General features: G+C 43.4%; 1 protein-coding gene across 2 annotated transcripts in view; it reads right to left on the bottom strand.

Moving 5' to 3' along the window:
- APBB1IP (amyloid beta precursor protein binding family B member 1 interacting protein) overlaps nucleotides 1–16,721 on the bottom strand; it is a 103,848-nt gene that overhangs the window by 84,680 nt on the left and 2,447 nt on the right. Inside the window, exon 2 of one of the 2 annotated variants that reach the window (XM_073334280.2) lies at nucleotides 1–131. The exons of the other annotated variant lie outside the window; for it this stretch is intronic. Within the exon in view, the coding sequence (XP_073190381.1) occupies nucleotides 1–3 (3 nt within the window). The 5' untranslated portion in view covers nucleotides 4–131. The remainder of the gene's footprint in view (nucleotides 132–16,721) is intronic. 2 annotated transcript variants of the gene reach the window in all.

The raw sequence follows: 16,721 nt of genomic DNA, 5'->3' as shown, positions 1-16,721 counted from the left end.
CATATCCTCCAGTCATCGTGCGCACACAGCTCCTTCTTTGTGTGTGGGGGTGTGAGAGAGAGGCTACAGGAATGGGTCCATGAACAGGACTCGTAGACAATCCAGATGACAACTAATGGGGTTATAATTGTCTGCAAGTATTCAAAGGGCATAAAAAGAAAAGAGATTGTGTGAGTAACCCAAGGGTGCACAATGATGACAGGAGTAATGGAATGACACTGCACAATGGAAAGTTTAGATGATCATCAGTATATTTTCCAAACATAGGGCTAGCTCATGTCACCAAGCTCCATGTGTGGAGGGGACCCTTTGGGCCCAGATTTCACTCCTCCCATGGGGGAAATCAGCCAACCCCATGCAGTTTTCTCCCCATTCCTAGGACAACATGGAGGGCTTTTTGTGGAAGTGGGATCCACTGGCAGAGAGGCACTGGGTGGGCTGGGAATAGAGGCAGAGTGGCTCCATGTTGGGCAGCAGTGGTGTTAGGGGGGGACGGATGTTGTCCCACCTCTAGCCTTCTGGAGCTTACCTGGAATAGATACAGCATTATGCTATATTACCTGATCTGCAGAGCCCAATCTGTGGCAAAAACCAGTCCTCAAGGAGATTTCCTTAGGCAAGCTACAGCCTGGAGGAAGGGAAAGGGGAAGTGCTTCTCAACTGTGTTGTGATGGGGGAAGGGACTCACTTAGAATTTGTGTTTAGTGGTCCATTCACATATCTGCACATCTTTAAGGTGTCTTGCTAGACAGTACACAGCCCTTGAGAAGACAATGCATTGGAATGGAGATGGGCAAAATGACCTATCAAGTCTTTTCCATATCTAATATCTGGAATTCTATTACTAAGTGACAAATAAATAAAACACTGTTCAGGCAAGGGAGTTGGAAGAAAGCATAGCAGAAGCAAACAGGCAGCACAGGAGCATGTGGGTGGGTCGTGGGGAGGAGGAAGGGGCATCGGCAGCTCAACCATCTCTAGCCATATATGAGATGGGTGCAACAGAAAAATATACTACCAGAAACTCTGGCAAATAAAACAAAACAAGTGAGGAAATAAAATGCATGGGTTAACAATTACAATCCTATTCTAGAAATCAATGGTTCGCCTTCATCTAGGATACTGTCCTGTTCACCCTATCTGAAAGAGCACACTGCAGAACTAGAGGTGATTCAGAGGAGGGTGACAAGAATGATTAGGGAGGTGGAAACACATTCATGTGAAATCAGCTTGAAAAGATTGGGACTATTTTCCATAGAGAGGAGATAAATGAGGGTATGTTTACATTGCAATCACAGAGTGTGACTGCAGTCTGTGTAGATATCCCTGAGCTAGCTTTCAACTAGTTAGCTTGGTTACTGGTAGCCATGAAGCCGCAGCAGCATGGGCGTCAGTGTGGGCTAGCCACATGAGCGATTACTCAGAGTTCTGGGTGGGTTCATACAGCTCATGCTGAAGTGTGCACCACCCCAGTTTCACTGTCGTGGTTCTCATGATAGCTAGACTAAAGCTAGTTTGGGTATGTCTACATGAGCTGCAAGCACACCCCATGGCTGCAGTGTAGCAATAGCCTAAGAAAGAACATGATAAAAATACATCAATTTATGAATGGGCTAGAGAAGGTAGATTGGGGTCATCGATGTCATAAGTAGGGCCCTACCAAATTCATGGTGAAAAACGCATCACCAACCGTGAAATCTGGCATTTTGTGTGCTTTTACCCTATACTAGAGAGATTTCACAGGGAGACCAGAATTTCTCAAATTGGGGGTCCTCACCCAAAAGGGAGTTGCAGGGGAGTCACAAGGTTATTTTAGGGGGATCGTAGTATTGCCACCCTTACTTCTGTGCTGCCTTCAGAGCTGGGCTCCCAGCCAGCAGCCACTGCTCTCCCATCCAGCAGCCGCTGCTCTCCAGCTGCCCAGCTCTGAAGGCAGCGCCGCCGCCAGCAGTAGCCCGGAAGTAAGGGCAGCAGTACTGCAACCCACCACACAGCAACCTTGAGACACTCCCACACCTCCTTTTTGGGTCAGGACCCCTACAATTGCAACACCTTGACATTTCAGATTTAAATAGCTGAAATCATGAAATTTATGATTTTTAAAACCCTATGACCATGAAATTGACCAAAAGGGACAGTGAATTTGGTAGTCATAAAACAAAAACAAGGGAACAGCCAATAAAACTTGAAAGGTGAAAAATTCAGAACTGATCAAAGAAATACATTTTCATACAACACCTAATTACACTGTGGATCTCATGGCCACAGGATGCCATTCAGTCCAAGAACGTAGCCAGATTCAAAGCGGGGTTGGACATTTATGTAGACAGCAAGAGTTATAATAGTTAATGCAAGCAAACATTGAAACAGATATGAAACCGCATGGTTCAGGTGTCGAGCCAAACTAACTATTAGAAATTAATGTGAGATCTTCATAGGGGGAAGATTATCTCGAACAGTGGCCCCCAGATGATTCAGAGACAGGACACTGGTCTAGTTATACTACAGGTCTGTTCCATTGTGGCCACGCCTACATTCCTAACAGAGATACAATAGATGAGATGTGTTTAGGAAAGTTCTGTGGGTAAAACTCTGATTTCACCTACAGGTGTAGATGCACCAAGTTTGAAGATCCTAGCCAACTGTCTTTTGAATCATGATCTCTCAACTGCACAGAGCTTTAGTCCTAGAATGTCATTCTCTATGGGGGGAACATTCAGAAGGACCGTAGTTTTGCAGAATTCACTACAGAAGAGGAAGGTTGCAGCTCAGTTAGATCCCAGCTAAAGAAGCTAAAGTTTTAGAGTGATAGCATTGATGGCAGCTGCCTCCACTGTACCAGTCTTTCAAGATCATGAGTTCTCAACCAGAGGGTCACAACCAGGCCTGAGGATTAGGTGTCACAATCCCATCTCTTTCTTTATGTGTAATAGGATGGGGGATCCTGGAACTCTTTTCTGTTGTAACATGGGGTCACGGTATGGAAAAGATTGAAAACCACAGTTGTAGATTTCCAGGATGACTAGCTTCCAGCATTGCTATTTCCTTAACATTCATATGCACAGCATTCTCCAAGAATATGCCAGCACACACAATTAATGCTGAAAACAGTCACCTAGCCTATTCTTCTAGGAAGTATGGAGAACCAGTTACTCTTGCATTAGCCACAGCTGAAAAAAAAAACAAAAAAACATAGAACTGCATATTTTTCTTGGGAGGGGTGTGGGGACATTTCATAACATTGTTCATGACAGACGGGAAGCCAACATATTACAGCAGTTGCATTAAGTTTGTGGTACAAGTTGCAAAGTAGACTAGCCAAAATAGTTTAAGAGCAAGTTTAAAAAGTCTTCCAGTTACTGGACTTAAAATCAAAATGACATATCAAAACAGTGATGTGGAAGAGTCCTTTTCTTAAGCAGATTTGTGGCACTACGGCTTCCTCAACTGACTACCTCGGAGTAGAAAATTTGACAATGTTTCCATTTAGCATTGTTTAGATCAGTGATACTCAGACTGAGACTTGTGAGCCACAAGTGGCTCTTCAGTGTGTCTCCTGTGGCTCTTTGCAGCACATGATATTAAAACACTGTGATTTAATTATTAACCAGTCTAAGTTATTAACCAATCAGGATGCTTTTACTATGTTAGTAACCAGTTGTAGATGATAAAATAATACTTGATCAGTGTGACAGGATCCCCAGGGTGCAACCTGGAACTGGGGTACCATTGGGTCCCCTTAACTCTCCAGCCTGGGCTGTCTCTCACAATGCTTTACTAGTGACATGCAGCAAAACCCTCCAGGCGCTGTCATCACTCAGCACAACAGCATATGCCGCCCCACACCTAGCTAGATTGCATGAATGCTCCTAGAGCCTCTCACGAATCACGTAGAGATAGGCACCAGCCAATTCCCCACAGCTCCCCAGCCTTACACAGCAGAGCTGTACCATTTTGCCCTGGTGAGAAGCCTGACCAGTGTAAGTTTATTATCCAATCTGCCCCTCCCTCAATGTGGAGAGGGCATGCACTAGCCTTTGTAACTGAGCTGAGATTTCCCAAGCATTTCAAGCAGAACACACTGTTTTAGGTAAAATATAAAACAGGTTTATTAACTACAAAAGGATGGATTTTAAGTGATTATAGGAGATAGGCATAAAAGCTCAGAGATAGTTACCAAAGAAAATAAAAGATAAGTGCACAATCTAAATCTCAAATCTTATTACACTGGGCAGTATTTAGATCAAGCACTTTTCTCACCCCACTGGATGTTATAGTTTGTAATACATGGGTTTCTCTCTTAAACCAGGGACGAGTCTCCTCAGTTGAAGTTCTTTGTCTTCTCAGCATCCTTGGTGCTTCCCGCATAGGTGGGGAAGGAGAAAGGGCAAAGCATGATGCCACTATCTCCTATTTTATATCCTTAGTCCATATGCCTAGAAGACACTTGCCTAGACATGTCCTGGTGGGCTTTGCTGAGTCACAGGATTGAGAAATCCTCCTGGTGGTCTTGTACAACTGAGTCACAGAGCTGAGCAGTCCCCATTGTGTGGTGCTTGCACAACTCTCACTGAATTGTAAATTCCTTGATTACAACTCCCCTACTGATTAATGGTCGATTAACACCCTCCTGGGAATGGTTAGCAGTAGAGACTCTCAAACATACAACATATTTCAGTAGCAACCATACAGCAAAGTCTCATAATTTCATACACACTAATGATAGACATATTTTGACAAAACAACGGGTTTCAGCAGATCATGACCTTTCACATATCTTACATGACATGTTTTGTATGAAATATCACAACCATATATGAATGATGATTATGGGGTTTGCAGGGTGCTATTTTGAGCTATTGTGTCACAGACAGTCATTTTGCTCTCAGAAAAAAAAATATATATAAACATTTCCCCCGTCATACTGTTGAAATATAAATACATAGTATTATAGTAAATGAAACAATAAATTCAAACTACTGTGACTCTTTTGGGTAATATTGATCACTAATTTGGCTCCTGAACCACTGAGGTCTGAAGATCACTAGTTTAGGTCAACATGTGCTATGAATAAGGCTAAGATTTAGACACAGGTATTTTTAGTAAGAATCATGGACGGGTCACGGGCAGTAAACAAAATTCATCGTCTATGACCTGTCCATGACTTTTACTATATAAATACCCGACTAAAACTTAGCAGCTCCTGGGGCCCCAGGCGCTGCTGCTCTGGGGGGCCCCAGGACACCGCTGCTGTGGGGGCCTGCAGGCCGACGGCTAGCCTCTGCACTGGCCATGGGAGCTGACTGTCCCCAGCCATGCCTGCTCTGAGGCCCCAGGGACCACTGCTCAGGCGCTCCCCAGGGCCAACCACCCTGGGGCTGCTGCTCGGGCGCTCCCCAGGGCCAGCTGCCCCAGGCCACCCAAGCAGCAGTCAGCAGCTGGCCTTGGAACAGCTCCCGGAACCGCTGCTCGGGCACACCTCAGGGCCAGCCACCCCAGTGCTGCATGAGCTGCAGCTGGTGCGGCTGGCCCTGGGGCCGCTCCAGCAGCACCCAGTGCGGCTGGCCACAAGGCGCCCAAGCAGCTGGCCCCAGGGCCAACTACTCTGGCAGCCCTGGGATCAGCCACACTGGCCATTGCAGCTGCGGAAGTTACAGAGGTCGCGGAAAGTCACGGAATCCGTGACTTCTGTGACCTCCATGACAGAATTGCAGCCTTAACTATGAATAAGCTTGTTGTACATTGCTTCAGAGACCACTTGGATCACAATTCTTCATGAACATTGCAGGGAAGATTTTGACGAACGTCCTGTAGGTCTATGTCATCCCAATTCTCAGGGGGTGACCCCGGCATGGGAAAATGCTTGACAATCAAGTCCACAGCTTGTACCCTGCTGCCTACTCCAGAATTACATACCCAGAAACAAACACAGAGCATCAAAAGAAGAGCATCAGAAATGCCCACGGATTCTACCCCTATAGCACAGAAACTGGGTATGCAATTTTGCTTCTGTATTTGAGGGCCCAGAGAGACTGAGGGAGACAAAGGACTATTTTAAAGGTTTCCCACAGAAATTGGAACCAGCAAAGGGGTTATAGGCAGAAGATGGGAAAGGTTCGAAGAAACCCTAACCACTAACAGGCAGCATAGGGAGTAGGTCTGGGTGGTGAATAGAGCGGAATATTTCAGCTGCAGTGGATGGCCACTCCTTGGTGTAATCTGGAGCCCAGGGGTGAGAGAGTGACCAGGGTCTGCTGTACTACCTGGAGATGACGAACAGAAAGCCCCTGAGACAAAGGGAGATCACAAAGCTGGGGCACTTTCTGAACCTGGTGAAGGCTAAGAGTAAGTCTACACTGCACAGTTGTCACTAAAACTTTTGTCTTTCACAGGTACTTAAAAAAAAAAAACCTGCGAAAGACAAAAGTTTTGCTGACACAAGCGACAGTGTGAACGCAGCTTTGTCGGCAGGAGCGCTCCTGCCGACAAAGCTTATGCCGCTGGCAGAGCTGGAAGTATTTTGTCAACAAAAGTGCCAACAAAATACCACAAAAGAGTGTTCACACTTGCTGTCTTTTAGAGACAAGGCTATATCGACACAGCCTTGTCGCTAAAAGCTGCGTAGTGTACACAAGGCCTAAGGGACTAATTTGTGTTGTTTAAAACTTTGCGTTGGATTCTCTTGTTGATGTTCAGAAGGAGAGAATTTCTGAAGTGTTGTGCCACATCAAAGCACAACAACACTCAGTGAAAGAGGGGAAAATAAGGCATGGGGCACCTGAGGAGGGTCTGTGGATGACGACTTGTTTACAGAACCCCTTGTACACAGTAATATCTCTACTTAGCATCAATTTTAGTGTGGATTTCAGTCTCAGAAAAGCACAGAATTTTTCCTCTGTGTCACGAACAGCCTAGATCATCTTATTTCTACCTTATAATTTAATTCTCTCTCTTAAACTGATTATATATCCACAAGCATAGGGTGTGAGTGAGTGGAGAATTGTGCTTTGGTATTATTTTACACCAAACATAAATGACTACAGAAAGTGCAAGACAGTGTAGAATTAAACTCAGAATTATTAGGGTCCCCCGACTCCAAAACTCAAATAGTGAAGGATTGATTGCAGTCAGTAAGAAATCTGTGATACTGAATTTCTTCACACATTTTTCCACAGTGTTTTTAGGTACTTCACAGTTTAGTGTTGACTAAAACTTGTTATGTTACTTGTTTTCCCTCCAAGTTCCCATCTTTTACTGAGTACCCTCAGTGTCTTCTGATGTAGAGACCATGTTGTATGCCTGCTGCAAAGATCTGAAGAGTTATCACAGTTCTGATTTGTTGACAAATATTAGTGGATTACCCAAATAGCAGGGAAAGAGAGGAGAGGGACTGGGGAGGGAGAGAGAATGAGGGGAGGAATCTGGGGACCAGCAAGGGATAAATAGGATGGGGAAAAACTAAAAAGAGATCAGAGGGACACAGGTTGTAAACAAAATACTGAGGGTAGGGGGAAGGATAGTATAAACTAAAGACAAGAGAAGGGAGGAAAAAAGTTACTGTACAAAAGAATTATATATAGGAATTCCCATACTGGATCTGATCAATGGTTTATCTAATCTGGTGTCTTATCTCCAATCATGACTTGTATCAGATACAATTAGAGGTAAGCATAAGAAACCCTGTAAACGACAAGTATGGAACAATCTGCCTATAAAGAAAATATCTTCCTAATCCCAGACTGTTAGTAACTGGTTTACGCCACAACGCACTAATTTATTTTATGTAACTGGATGTTCTCTAACAAGGGAGACATAAACTCAGGAAAGATGGAGGAAAAGACCCCAAGATATAATGCAGAAAGTATTTAAATAGGAGTGCAGGGAAAAGGGAGAGACCAAATCCAAAGAAAATTTAGTAAGTGTGTGTTTTTAATTTTATACAAAATCCAATGCCAATGTTAATGGAGCATTATATGTTTCAGTTTAGTTTATGTACACCAACTACTGTGCAGACACTTTCACTAGCGAAGTGCATAGGTTCATAGTGAGCAGGAGCACTAGCGGGGAAGGTATTCTGAACCTTCACTAGCAGGCTTAGTAATTCTGGCTAGCAGAGACTGGGTAAATGTTCATGTCTTGTATTATATCCCTTGGATAGGCTATCTCCACCACCAGGAAAATGAGGTACTGAATGGCTATGGGGGGACTCAGACAATGGCTACGAAGGGAGCTGTGCTGCTATGGGGAAACATGGAGTCATTACAAAGGGACATTCCATCCGAAGGAATATCTGCATAGTTGTGCTTGGGTTGCAGGTTATGCACCCTCAGCAGAGCTGCAAACTGCTCTGCGGAGTCTATAGAGGAAATTTAGAGGAGGATCACATGGCTTTTCCGACAGAATGTTCCCCTTCATGCCACCCCAACCCTCCGTCGAGATAGCGGGGAACTGAATGACTGTGCTGGAAGGAGCCAACAATTATGTGATGGTGGAAGGGAGGCTATTAGAGACACACCAGAAGGGCTCTGCCCAATCTTATATAAAGACACGATCCACACCACTGAAAATGGGATTAAAAATGCCTTAGCTTTGGTGCTGAGTCCATACTTACAACTGACCTATCCTAAAGCCACCAACTCTTCCGCCCGTGCTATATTAGTGCTAGGTTATCAGGATTACTAGCCTCCCTTCTAGCAGCAAACTACAAAACCAAACTGTAGCTGCTGCAGTTATGGGTGTGTTCTACTTCCATGCCCATTTGTAGTGCACACCCTTACTTGTTTACAATGATGGCTTATCTCCGCAAGCATTTCCCCACTGAGCCCTGGCCTCCCAGATACCAAAGTTGGTCAAAAAACACAGCAGAAGGGGAGAAAAACCCTCTGTTCTGATAGACTACATAGCTTTCAGAAATGGACCTAACTCTTACCTCAAGTGAGAAAGCTGTTTGTTTGTTTTATCTTACAGTCAAACTGACACTAACTACATCAGCAGCATTCAGAAAGAGTCTTTTGGCCAGTGCTGCTGATGCATCCTTATTGTTTCTGTGTTGTGATAGAATTCTAACAACATTGAAGGGGGGAATCGGGGGAGAAGCTAATCATTTAAAAAAAATCTATTCTGCTTTCCAGGCACACAGAAGCACAGTGGGGAAAGTAACAAATACTTTCCTCATGGATTGTAATTTCCAAATGGACAACCTACCCTAAATTCTCAATTACTGAGAGACAATCTTCACTCATTGACATATTTGCTTTCCACAACCAACTCTCTGTATAAATTTTCATGCATGATATACCCGAATACTTGGATGCTAATATCTAAACTGTATTCTTAAATTTATTCACCTAAATTTGGGTTAATGCTGATTTTGTTTTTAAAGTCATACGATACATATGGTACATATTTTGTATTTTTGGATAATCTAAGCACTATACCCAGATATACAGACACTCTTTTCTCAACCTATGTCTTATATAATTTTTTAACATTAGCTTTAATAAAAATTTTAAATCTGCTCTGGCACTGCCTAGCTACTAAGGAAACAACACTCTCATCCTTCTGTAATTAGAGGATTTTATGAACACTCTTCTAACACTCACCACTCTTCTTTGTACCCTGACCTCCAGCAAGTCTACTTCACTCCTACCCCCTTTATTCCAAAGAGCATCTCTCAGGCTTCTATATGCCACATGCCCTGCCTCCCTCCCTTGAAATCTCTCCTCCTTACCCACCCTTTTCCATAGTCCTTCACACTATGATCCTCCAGTTAATTCTCTCTAAGTATTAACGTTTTTTAGGGGGGAAATAGGTGCTAATATGATCTGTACTGCCCAAGAAAGTGCACAAGCTTCTTATGTTTGCCCTCCCTCCATCCCACTTGTCTTTTTATCTTGCCCAGAGTCCTCTCTTGTCATGATCTGGAAGCTGTTAGTCATGATCAGTTTCTACTGGAAGCTATGCAGGGGAGGAGTTGTATTTTTACTCACCATGAGAAGCAGCCTGCAAACCCATGTGCTATATTCAGCTGTTAAATAATAATCACTTTGAGTCAGAAAGTATTAGAGGTCAAAAACACTACTTTAAATAGATGGGGTTGCATTCAACCCTGCTTTGTGCACAGCATTAAACAGGTGCAGGGTAACAGCAGAAAGTTTGCTCACACCAGAACCCTGCAATGTCTGCAACCCTCTTCTCCACCAGAGGGACTTGTAGGGGTTGTGCTGGCTGGGGATGGCCAGAAAACTCAGGTACAGTTCGTGTGCCTCTGGGGATATGATAAGCCTCTGGCTACTGGCAATGTATCTGATTGAAGCGTGAGAATCTCCCAAGTTCAAAAATAACTTTGTTCCTGTGTTTCCTCTAATATAACTGTAAACAAAAAACTTATTTTAAAAAGTTGCATAAGAATTTTGTATTTGTGATAGCTGCTTGCTTGTCAGCGCTGGAGGCCATTATTTGCAGGTCAGATACAGCACAAGCACCCAGAGGAGCTTCAAGCTGGTCTGCTAATGTTCCCTCCAGGGCCTGGTGGGTGCACAACTCTAGGAGCGGAGAGTAGCTCAGTCCATATGTAGTCAGCCATCAACCTTTTTTTTGTGGGTGGCGAAAAGGGTACTAATTGTGGTGAAGGCTTTTTGAAATGTGCAGCCGTGGGAACTGAACTGAGTCCACCAAAATAACAGGTTTCAGAGTAACAGCCATGTTAGTCTGTATTCGCAAAAAGAAAAGGAGTACTTGTGGCACCTTAGAGATTAACCAATTTATCTGAGCATAAGCTTTCGTGAGCTGTAGCTCACGAAAGCTTATACACCAAAATAACTTCACTGAACTGCCATGAGGTTGGTAAACTTTCAGTTGCTACTGATGTGGGCTGGGCTCTTACAAGCAATCCAGAGGTGGAAGGCTCGGTGCCCCATTACTAGTCTTCTGTCCCCTTCCATCAGATGGATACACTAGTTATCTAATTTTAAAATTTTGGACTGAGGAGACTGCTTGTTTCCTGGAGTCTATGAATAAAGGTACCTGTTGGGGGATGGGGCAGAGTGCTAGAAGTCCCATCTTCCATTCCCTAAGTTACCTTGATAATGCTCCTGAGTGGGAGTCAGGCAAAGCCTGCATTGGGCCTTCTGCTCCAGCTGCTCTCTCACCACCATGGACTAGCAGTGCGGCTAAAGTCAGATTTACCCCTCCTTCTGTAGCTTCTCCCTGCCAGGCACAGGATGATAAAGTGTCCACTGAAGCACTAGTCTATCACTGGGCTTATCTGAGGACAATGGAGAACTTTCTGTTGTCAGGGATATGAGGGACAGTAGCAGCAGATGCATGGCGTGTATTAATACTTATTCATATTTTCCAGGCAGCGTCCATCACTTTAATAGTAACAGTCATGAGAATGTAACCACATTCATAGTGTGAGTGAAAAATCACTTCAGAGGAGAAGCCCCGTAAGAAGTGTCCCTGCCTGTTGAGGGGTGGAGACCCTAACATTTCTGAACAATAACAGGGAAGACATTTTAGCTGCAAATATTTTGATTGCCCTCTTCCTTCCCAGGGCCATCACTCCTCTGTCTATAAGTCCCTTCCCCCCACTACTTTTGATGTGCTCTGAAGAATTTGCCCAGTGGCCTTCAAATCCCTTTCCTTTCTCTCCTCCGTACCAGATGGCTGTTCCTTCAACCTAGCTCTCCAATGGCTACTGAGTGCTCACTCCCCTGAAGCAGCCATCTCTGGGGGACTTCCAGGTGTGGCCATGTTCTCCCTTGATCAATAACAGTTATCCTAGAGGACCTACGTATCAGATCCCATTGCCCTGAACCTGGTGCAGTCATTTACACCAGCGCAAAGTGAGTCTGAATCATTACCATTCTGATTTCATAGAGCTTTAGAGTCCATTTTACCGGAGTGCAAATGACCACACAAGATTCAGAGCAACAGAGAATCTGGCCACTGTCTGATGGATATCCTCCTCCACATATCAAAGAATCCCACTCACCACTGCATGGAATAAGACCTGCCCAGGTTCTTAAATGGCAGAGTGTAGGCTGAGTCTTCCAAGATTGCCAGAGTAACCCCAAAATACACTACCTTGGGATTTCCTTAGCGCTGCAGTTCTAGCCTTCAAGCTGCAATGAACAGAACTGACATCTCTCAGCTCCAAGCCGTCAGCACAACACTGTCCAGAAGCATTTCCTTCCCCTGCTGCTGCAATACATAGCCTCTAGATTAAACTTCATGTAGATTGAGGCAGCAGCAGTGACATCTGTAGGATCCCCAAAATGTCTAAGGAAACTAGTCATCTGGCATCCCCTGAAAAACTGAGACACCAGTAGCATTTCTCAAAACTTCATTGCATTGAGACCCCCTTCTGACAACAAAAATGACCATATAGCCCTGGGAAGAGGGACTGAAGCGCCGCCCTGGGTGGAGGGGTCAAAGTCAAAGCCTGAGCCCCATCACCCAGGGCTGAAGCTGAAGCCTGAGTCCCACCGCCCAGGGCTGAAGCCCTTGGGCTATGGCTTCAACCCTGGGTGGTGGGACTCAGTCTTTGGCTTCAGCCCTAGGTCCAACAAGTCTAATGCCAACCCTGGTGACCCATTAAAATGGGGTCCTGACCCACAGTTTGAGAACCACTCGCTGAGAGGATAGGCAGCCTTACTCTCAGGGCTCCTGTAGATAGCAAAGCGATCCTGGAGCATTAGGGAAAAGATCTGGGGAGAGGGCAGGAAAATCTTGAGAGGGAGGGTGTTGGGGGCATAGAGTACAATTGCATTTGGATTGCCAAATGTTGCTCATACATCAGGGCCTGTGTACTCTAATAATTTTATTAAGATGATGTTGAAGTAAAAAGAAAACGTTACGGATTTTAAGCATAGAAGTTTCTGGTTATCAGGGAATAAGGTACAGATGATCAAGGGGTGTGAAATTCGGTTTAGGAACGGGTAGCGTAAGGAATACATAATCTGCAATCTCCCCGATTGGGGGTAAAAGCTTAACGGGTCAAAGTACAGACATTGAGATATGGGGGTATGTTGTTCATATAATGGCTATGTTCAGATGTGGAGTATAATGAGTGGATATGATGATGAGGATGGATTTAATGTTCAGTGAGTTTATGGTTCCAGTTCATATGATCCAATGGAAAAAGTCTCTGTTATTACACTCTACTCCCTTCCCTATAAACTATATTCTTCATATCCCTTTCCAAAAACTCTTTATCTTTTCTTTCAATATATCTTGACCTGTTTAAAAATAGTGCTAGCTGATTTGGCATTGTACCGAAGAATTTGCTTTGTTGCCTGCTGATGTGGAGCGAAAGTGAAATAAATTGACAGGGATGTGTTTCCCAATACTACTGATACCTCTTCTTTCCCTGCAATGGTATGAAAGCTCTAACATTGGCCCCTGTGTCCTCTGAAAGCTTTCTGATAATACTACTTTGTACTTATCTGAGCCTCTCAAAGCACTTTGCAAACATCAGATGTTCTAATAAGTAAGGAGCAATTCCCCATACAATGAAATCACTCCCAAAGGAGCAAGGGATGCCTCTGTATTCTAGGCCAACTATTCATCTCATCCAACCTATTGATCCATTGCTTCCCTAGACAGTAATGTTGGTGTGGCTTCACGCAAGGGACATGGTTCACTATTGCTGTGAAAGAGGAGAAACTGGGATGGTTTAGTTTCTCCTCAAGCTTCCAGGAGAGAGAAAAGTGGATGATTCTCAGATATCCTTCCTTCTCCCCCATCCCCCCACAGCCCAAGCTAACTCCATTCTGAGACTCTGCTTAAAAATGAGGGCTCACATAACCCTTTTTTCATTTACAATGTTTGCTCCCAATTTGTGAATAAAAGGCGACAAGTGATTTTATTTCCTGTCGCAACTTTAAAGTGGGAATTTTCAGAGTAGTTTGATAGCAACTATTAAAAAGTTAAACTTTTTTCTCAAATCAGTAGATGGATCTCTCCCTCTCCCGTCAACTTAGATGAATTTTAGATCAGCAGTTAGTTACTGCTCTCGTCACTTTCCCTGCAGGAAGCACAATTGTACAAATAACACGGTTTCTCTCCACTGAGAATCAGTCTGGCATATAAAGTGTCTGGCCTGAAATGCCGACTTTTCTTCTGAATGGGATGAGGAAGTACATTTTTTTTTACAGAAGAAGACTGGAGCAGTAATTGTACTTAGAAGGGCTCTTAGCCCTGGGGTGGCCAAACTATGAGCCATTGGGAGGGACTGAGTTGCAGCCTAATAGGAGTTTGATGGCTGCAGGTAACCTGCATTAAATGGAGTGGATTTCAGTCACCCACATCTATAGTATACCCGTAGTATTACCGTGCCTTAAGATGCAGCACTGCATGCTGGGACAGCTAGCCTCCACAGACTATACTTCTGAATAAGTGAGGGTAGCCATAGGCCACAATGCAGAATCCTTCTGCGCCTCATTTACCTACAAAGATTTGGTCCTGACACCATGTGACTAGTGACTCTCCTTTGTGTCTTATGTAGCCACCAGGCTGAACATCTAGGTCATGCGGAAAAGTTTATTTGTACAGACACGCTAAAAGTAACAAATACCACCAAGTTTTGAATTAGTTAAGCAATATCCTGCTCCTCACAGTGTGTGTATAGTTTGCCACTGGAGGAAGAATCAGGGTGACTCTGAACTGCTCTGCTCATAAGAACTGCAGGTTCTTTGCCCGACGCTAAGAAAGCACTGAGTCACCATCTTTTGCCCCCTTGAATAGGTTTTACTGCAGAAAAAATAAAGAACTAAAGAGACACAGGATCAAAGAAAACACAAGTTTAGACAAAAGCTCTACATGTTCCACTCTGTCAGCTGAGGTTACCTTTACTAACTTAAAAATGGACACCCCAAACCTACGTCTTTGGGAAATGTTTGTAAAACTAAAGCAACTAAATCCCAGAGAGATGTTCTGGCTAAATCTCATTCTTAGAGCAGAATTTAGCCTTTTCCTGTTTTTAATGTTCCATTAGGACATGGAAGAATGCATTTAGCGGACACATCACTGAGGCAGTTTGTAGAGGCTGCTCAAGGCCTGACACATGGTTAAGTTATAGGTAGCACAGTAAAGTGTTAAAAATGAAATGCAAACCAAACCGACACCAACACAATTGTTTACATAATGAATATAGCCTTGAATTCAAAAGGCATCAGCACCTGCTTGAGGATGTTGTGCACTAAGCGATCGGGATTCCCATCAACAATTTGCAGCAAGAGTTGAAACACAAATTACTCAATTCAGTCTTTAAGGTTCCTGTCCGTTGTTTGATTCCAGCCACTAGAACAGCTTGTTACTATTGTAGCATTCACAGGGAGTGTTTAAAGAAAAGAACAACAAGCAATACCCCCACTACTCATTTTCCAAACATACATACCATCTTCTCAAAAGCTAAAACAAACAGGGTTGTTCAACTATGCATCTTACTTTGTTGATTGCCTGAAACCTCCCCCAGACAGTCACAGCCCATAGTGCAGAGTTAATTGTCTCCATTTGACCTACCTAGATATTGCAGATGAAAAATACATCTTGAAGTGATACTTGCACAAAATGTGTGTTCGAATGCATTGAACATCCACTGGGGGAAAGGTGTTTTTAATTAAAAAATGTGCAGGGGGGAGAAGAGAGTGAATGTTCTGGGAAAAATCTGAGAATTTTTAAAGAGCAATGTTTCACATTATAACAATATTTCTGCATGCTGAGGCTTATATTTTATCCTTGATCTTTGTGCAGATCTCTCAGCGTGAAGTCTCCACAGTGGAGTCTCATATTACCTAACTTTCATTTCATTAAAAACAAACATCTGTGCCTAAATGGCATGAACCAGGAATATCTCCACTGAATTCAGTGGAATTGATCCTGCACAAAACTGATGTGAGGGTGGAATAATCCTTGGTTACATTGACCAGTATATGGTGTAGTAATATTCTACAAGAATACCACGTAGCATTATCACTAATTAAAAACTAAACAACAACTGACAAATCACTTTAAAAGTACACTATGTTTTGATGTGTTACTCTTAGTTTTACTTCTCAGCTAACATAATGCAGTCCTTCACGTCAGGTCTTCCAGCCATTGGTGTGAATTTAAGGAAGTTCTTCTACTAAATACTAAATTCTAATATGCAACTTACAGGATATTAAGAGCCATTTCAATTAAAAGAAATTAAACAAAACGCAGAAATGTGAAGTCATGAACTTGCTGCTAAAAACAAAGGAAGTACCTTTTCTTCAAAACAGAAAGGTATTGTTAATCAGGATACATGACAATTACAGTGGCTTAATGGAAATTGCCTTCTGCTGCCTTACATTTTACATAACTGTAATGCAATGTCATTCATATATAAAATTCTACAGAGCACATTCAACCCTAGTTATATTCCCATTTACCTCCATTAATTGTGCCCACTTATGCCACGGTTGAATCCGATCTCCACAGTAAACAATGTGGCACTTCCACCTATTTAGGCCATGCCAGGTTTGGCTTATTATTATTTGTGCCTAGAAGCCCTAATCATGGATCAGGACCCACATTGTGCTAGGTGCTGTACAAACCAGAACAAAAACATGGTCCCTGCCCCAAAGATCTAAGCACAATTTTTGCTGTAACAGGACACAACTTTGCATAGATAATAAATAAGACATGTAAAATACTTAAACAAAAAGACATTCCTAATCTAGCACTTCATTAAGACG

Source organism: Lepidochelys kempii, chromosome 2, assembly GCF_965140285.1.
Source record: "Lepidochelys kempii isolate rLepKem1 chromosome 2, rLepKem1.hap1, whole genome shotgun sequence".
In the NCBI taxonomy this organism is placed as follows: domain Eukaryota; kingdom Metazoa; phylum Chordata; order Testudines; family Cheloniidae; genus Lepidochelys; species Lepidochelys kempii.
The sequence above is the reverse complement of the archived record's forward strand: the minus strand, read 5'-3'. Positions and strand labels throughout refer to the sequence as shown.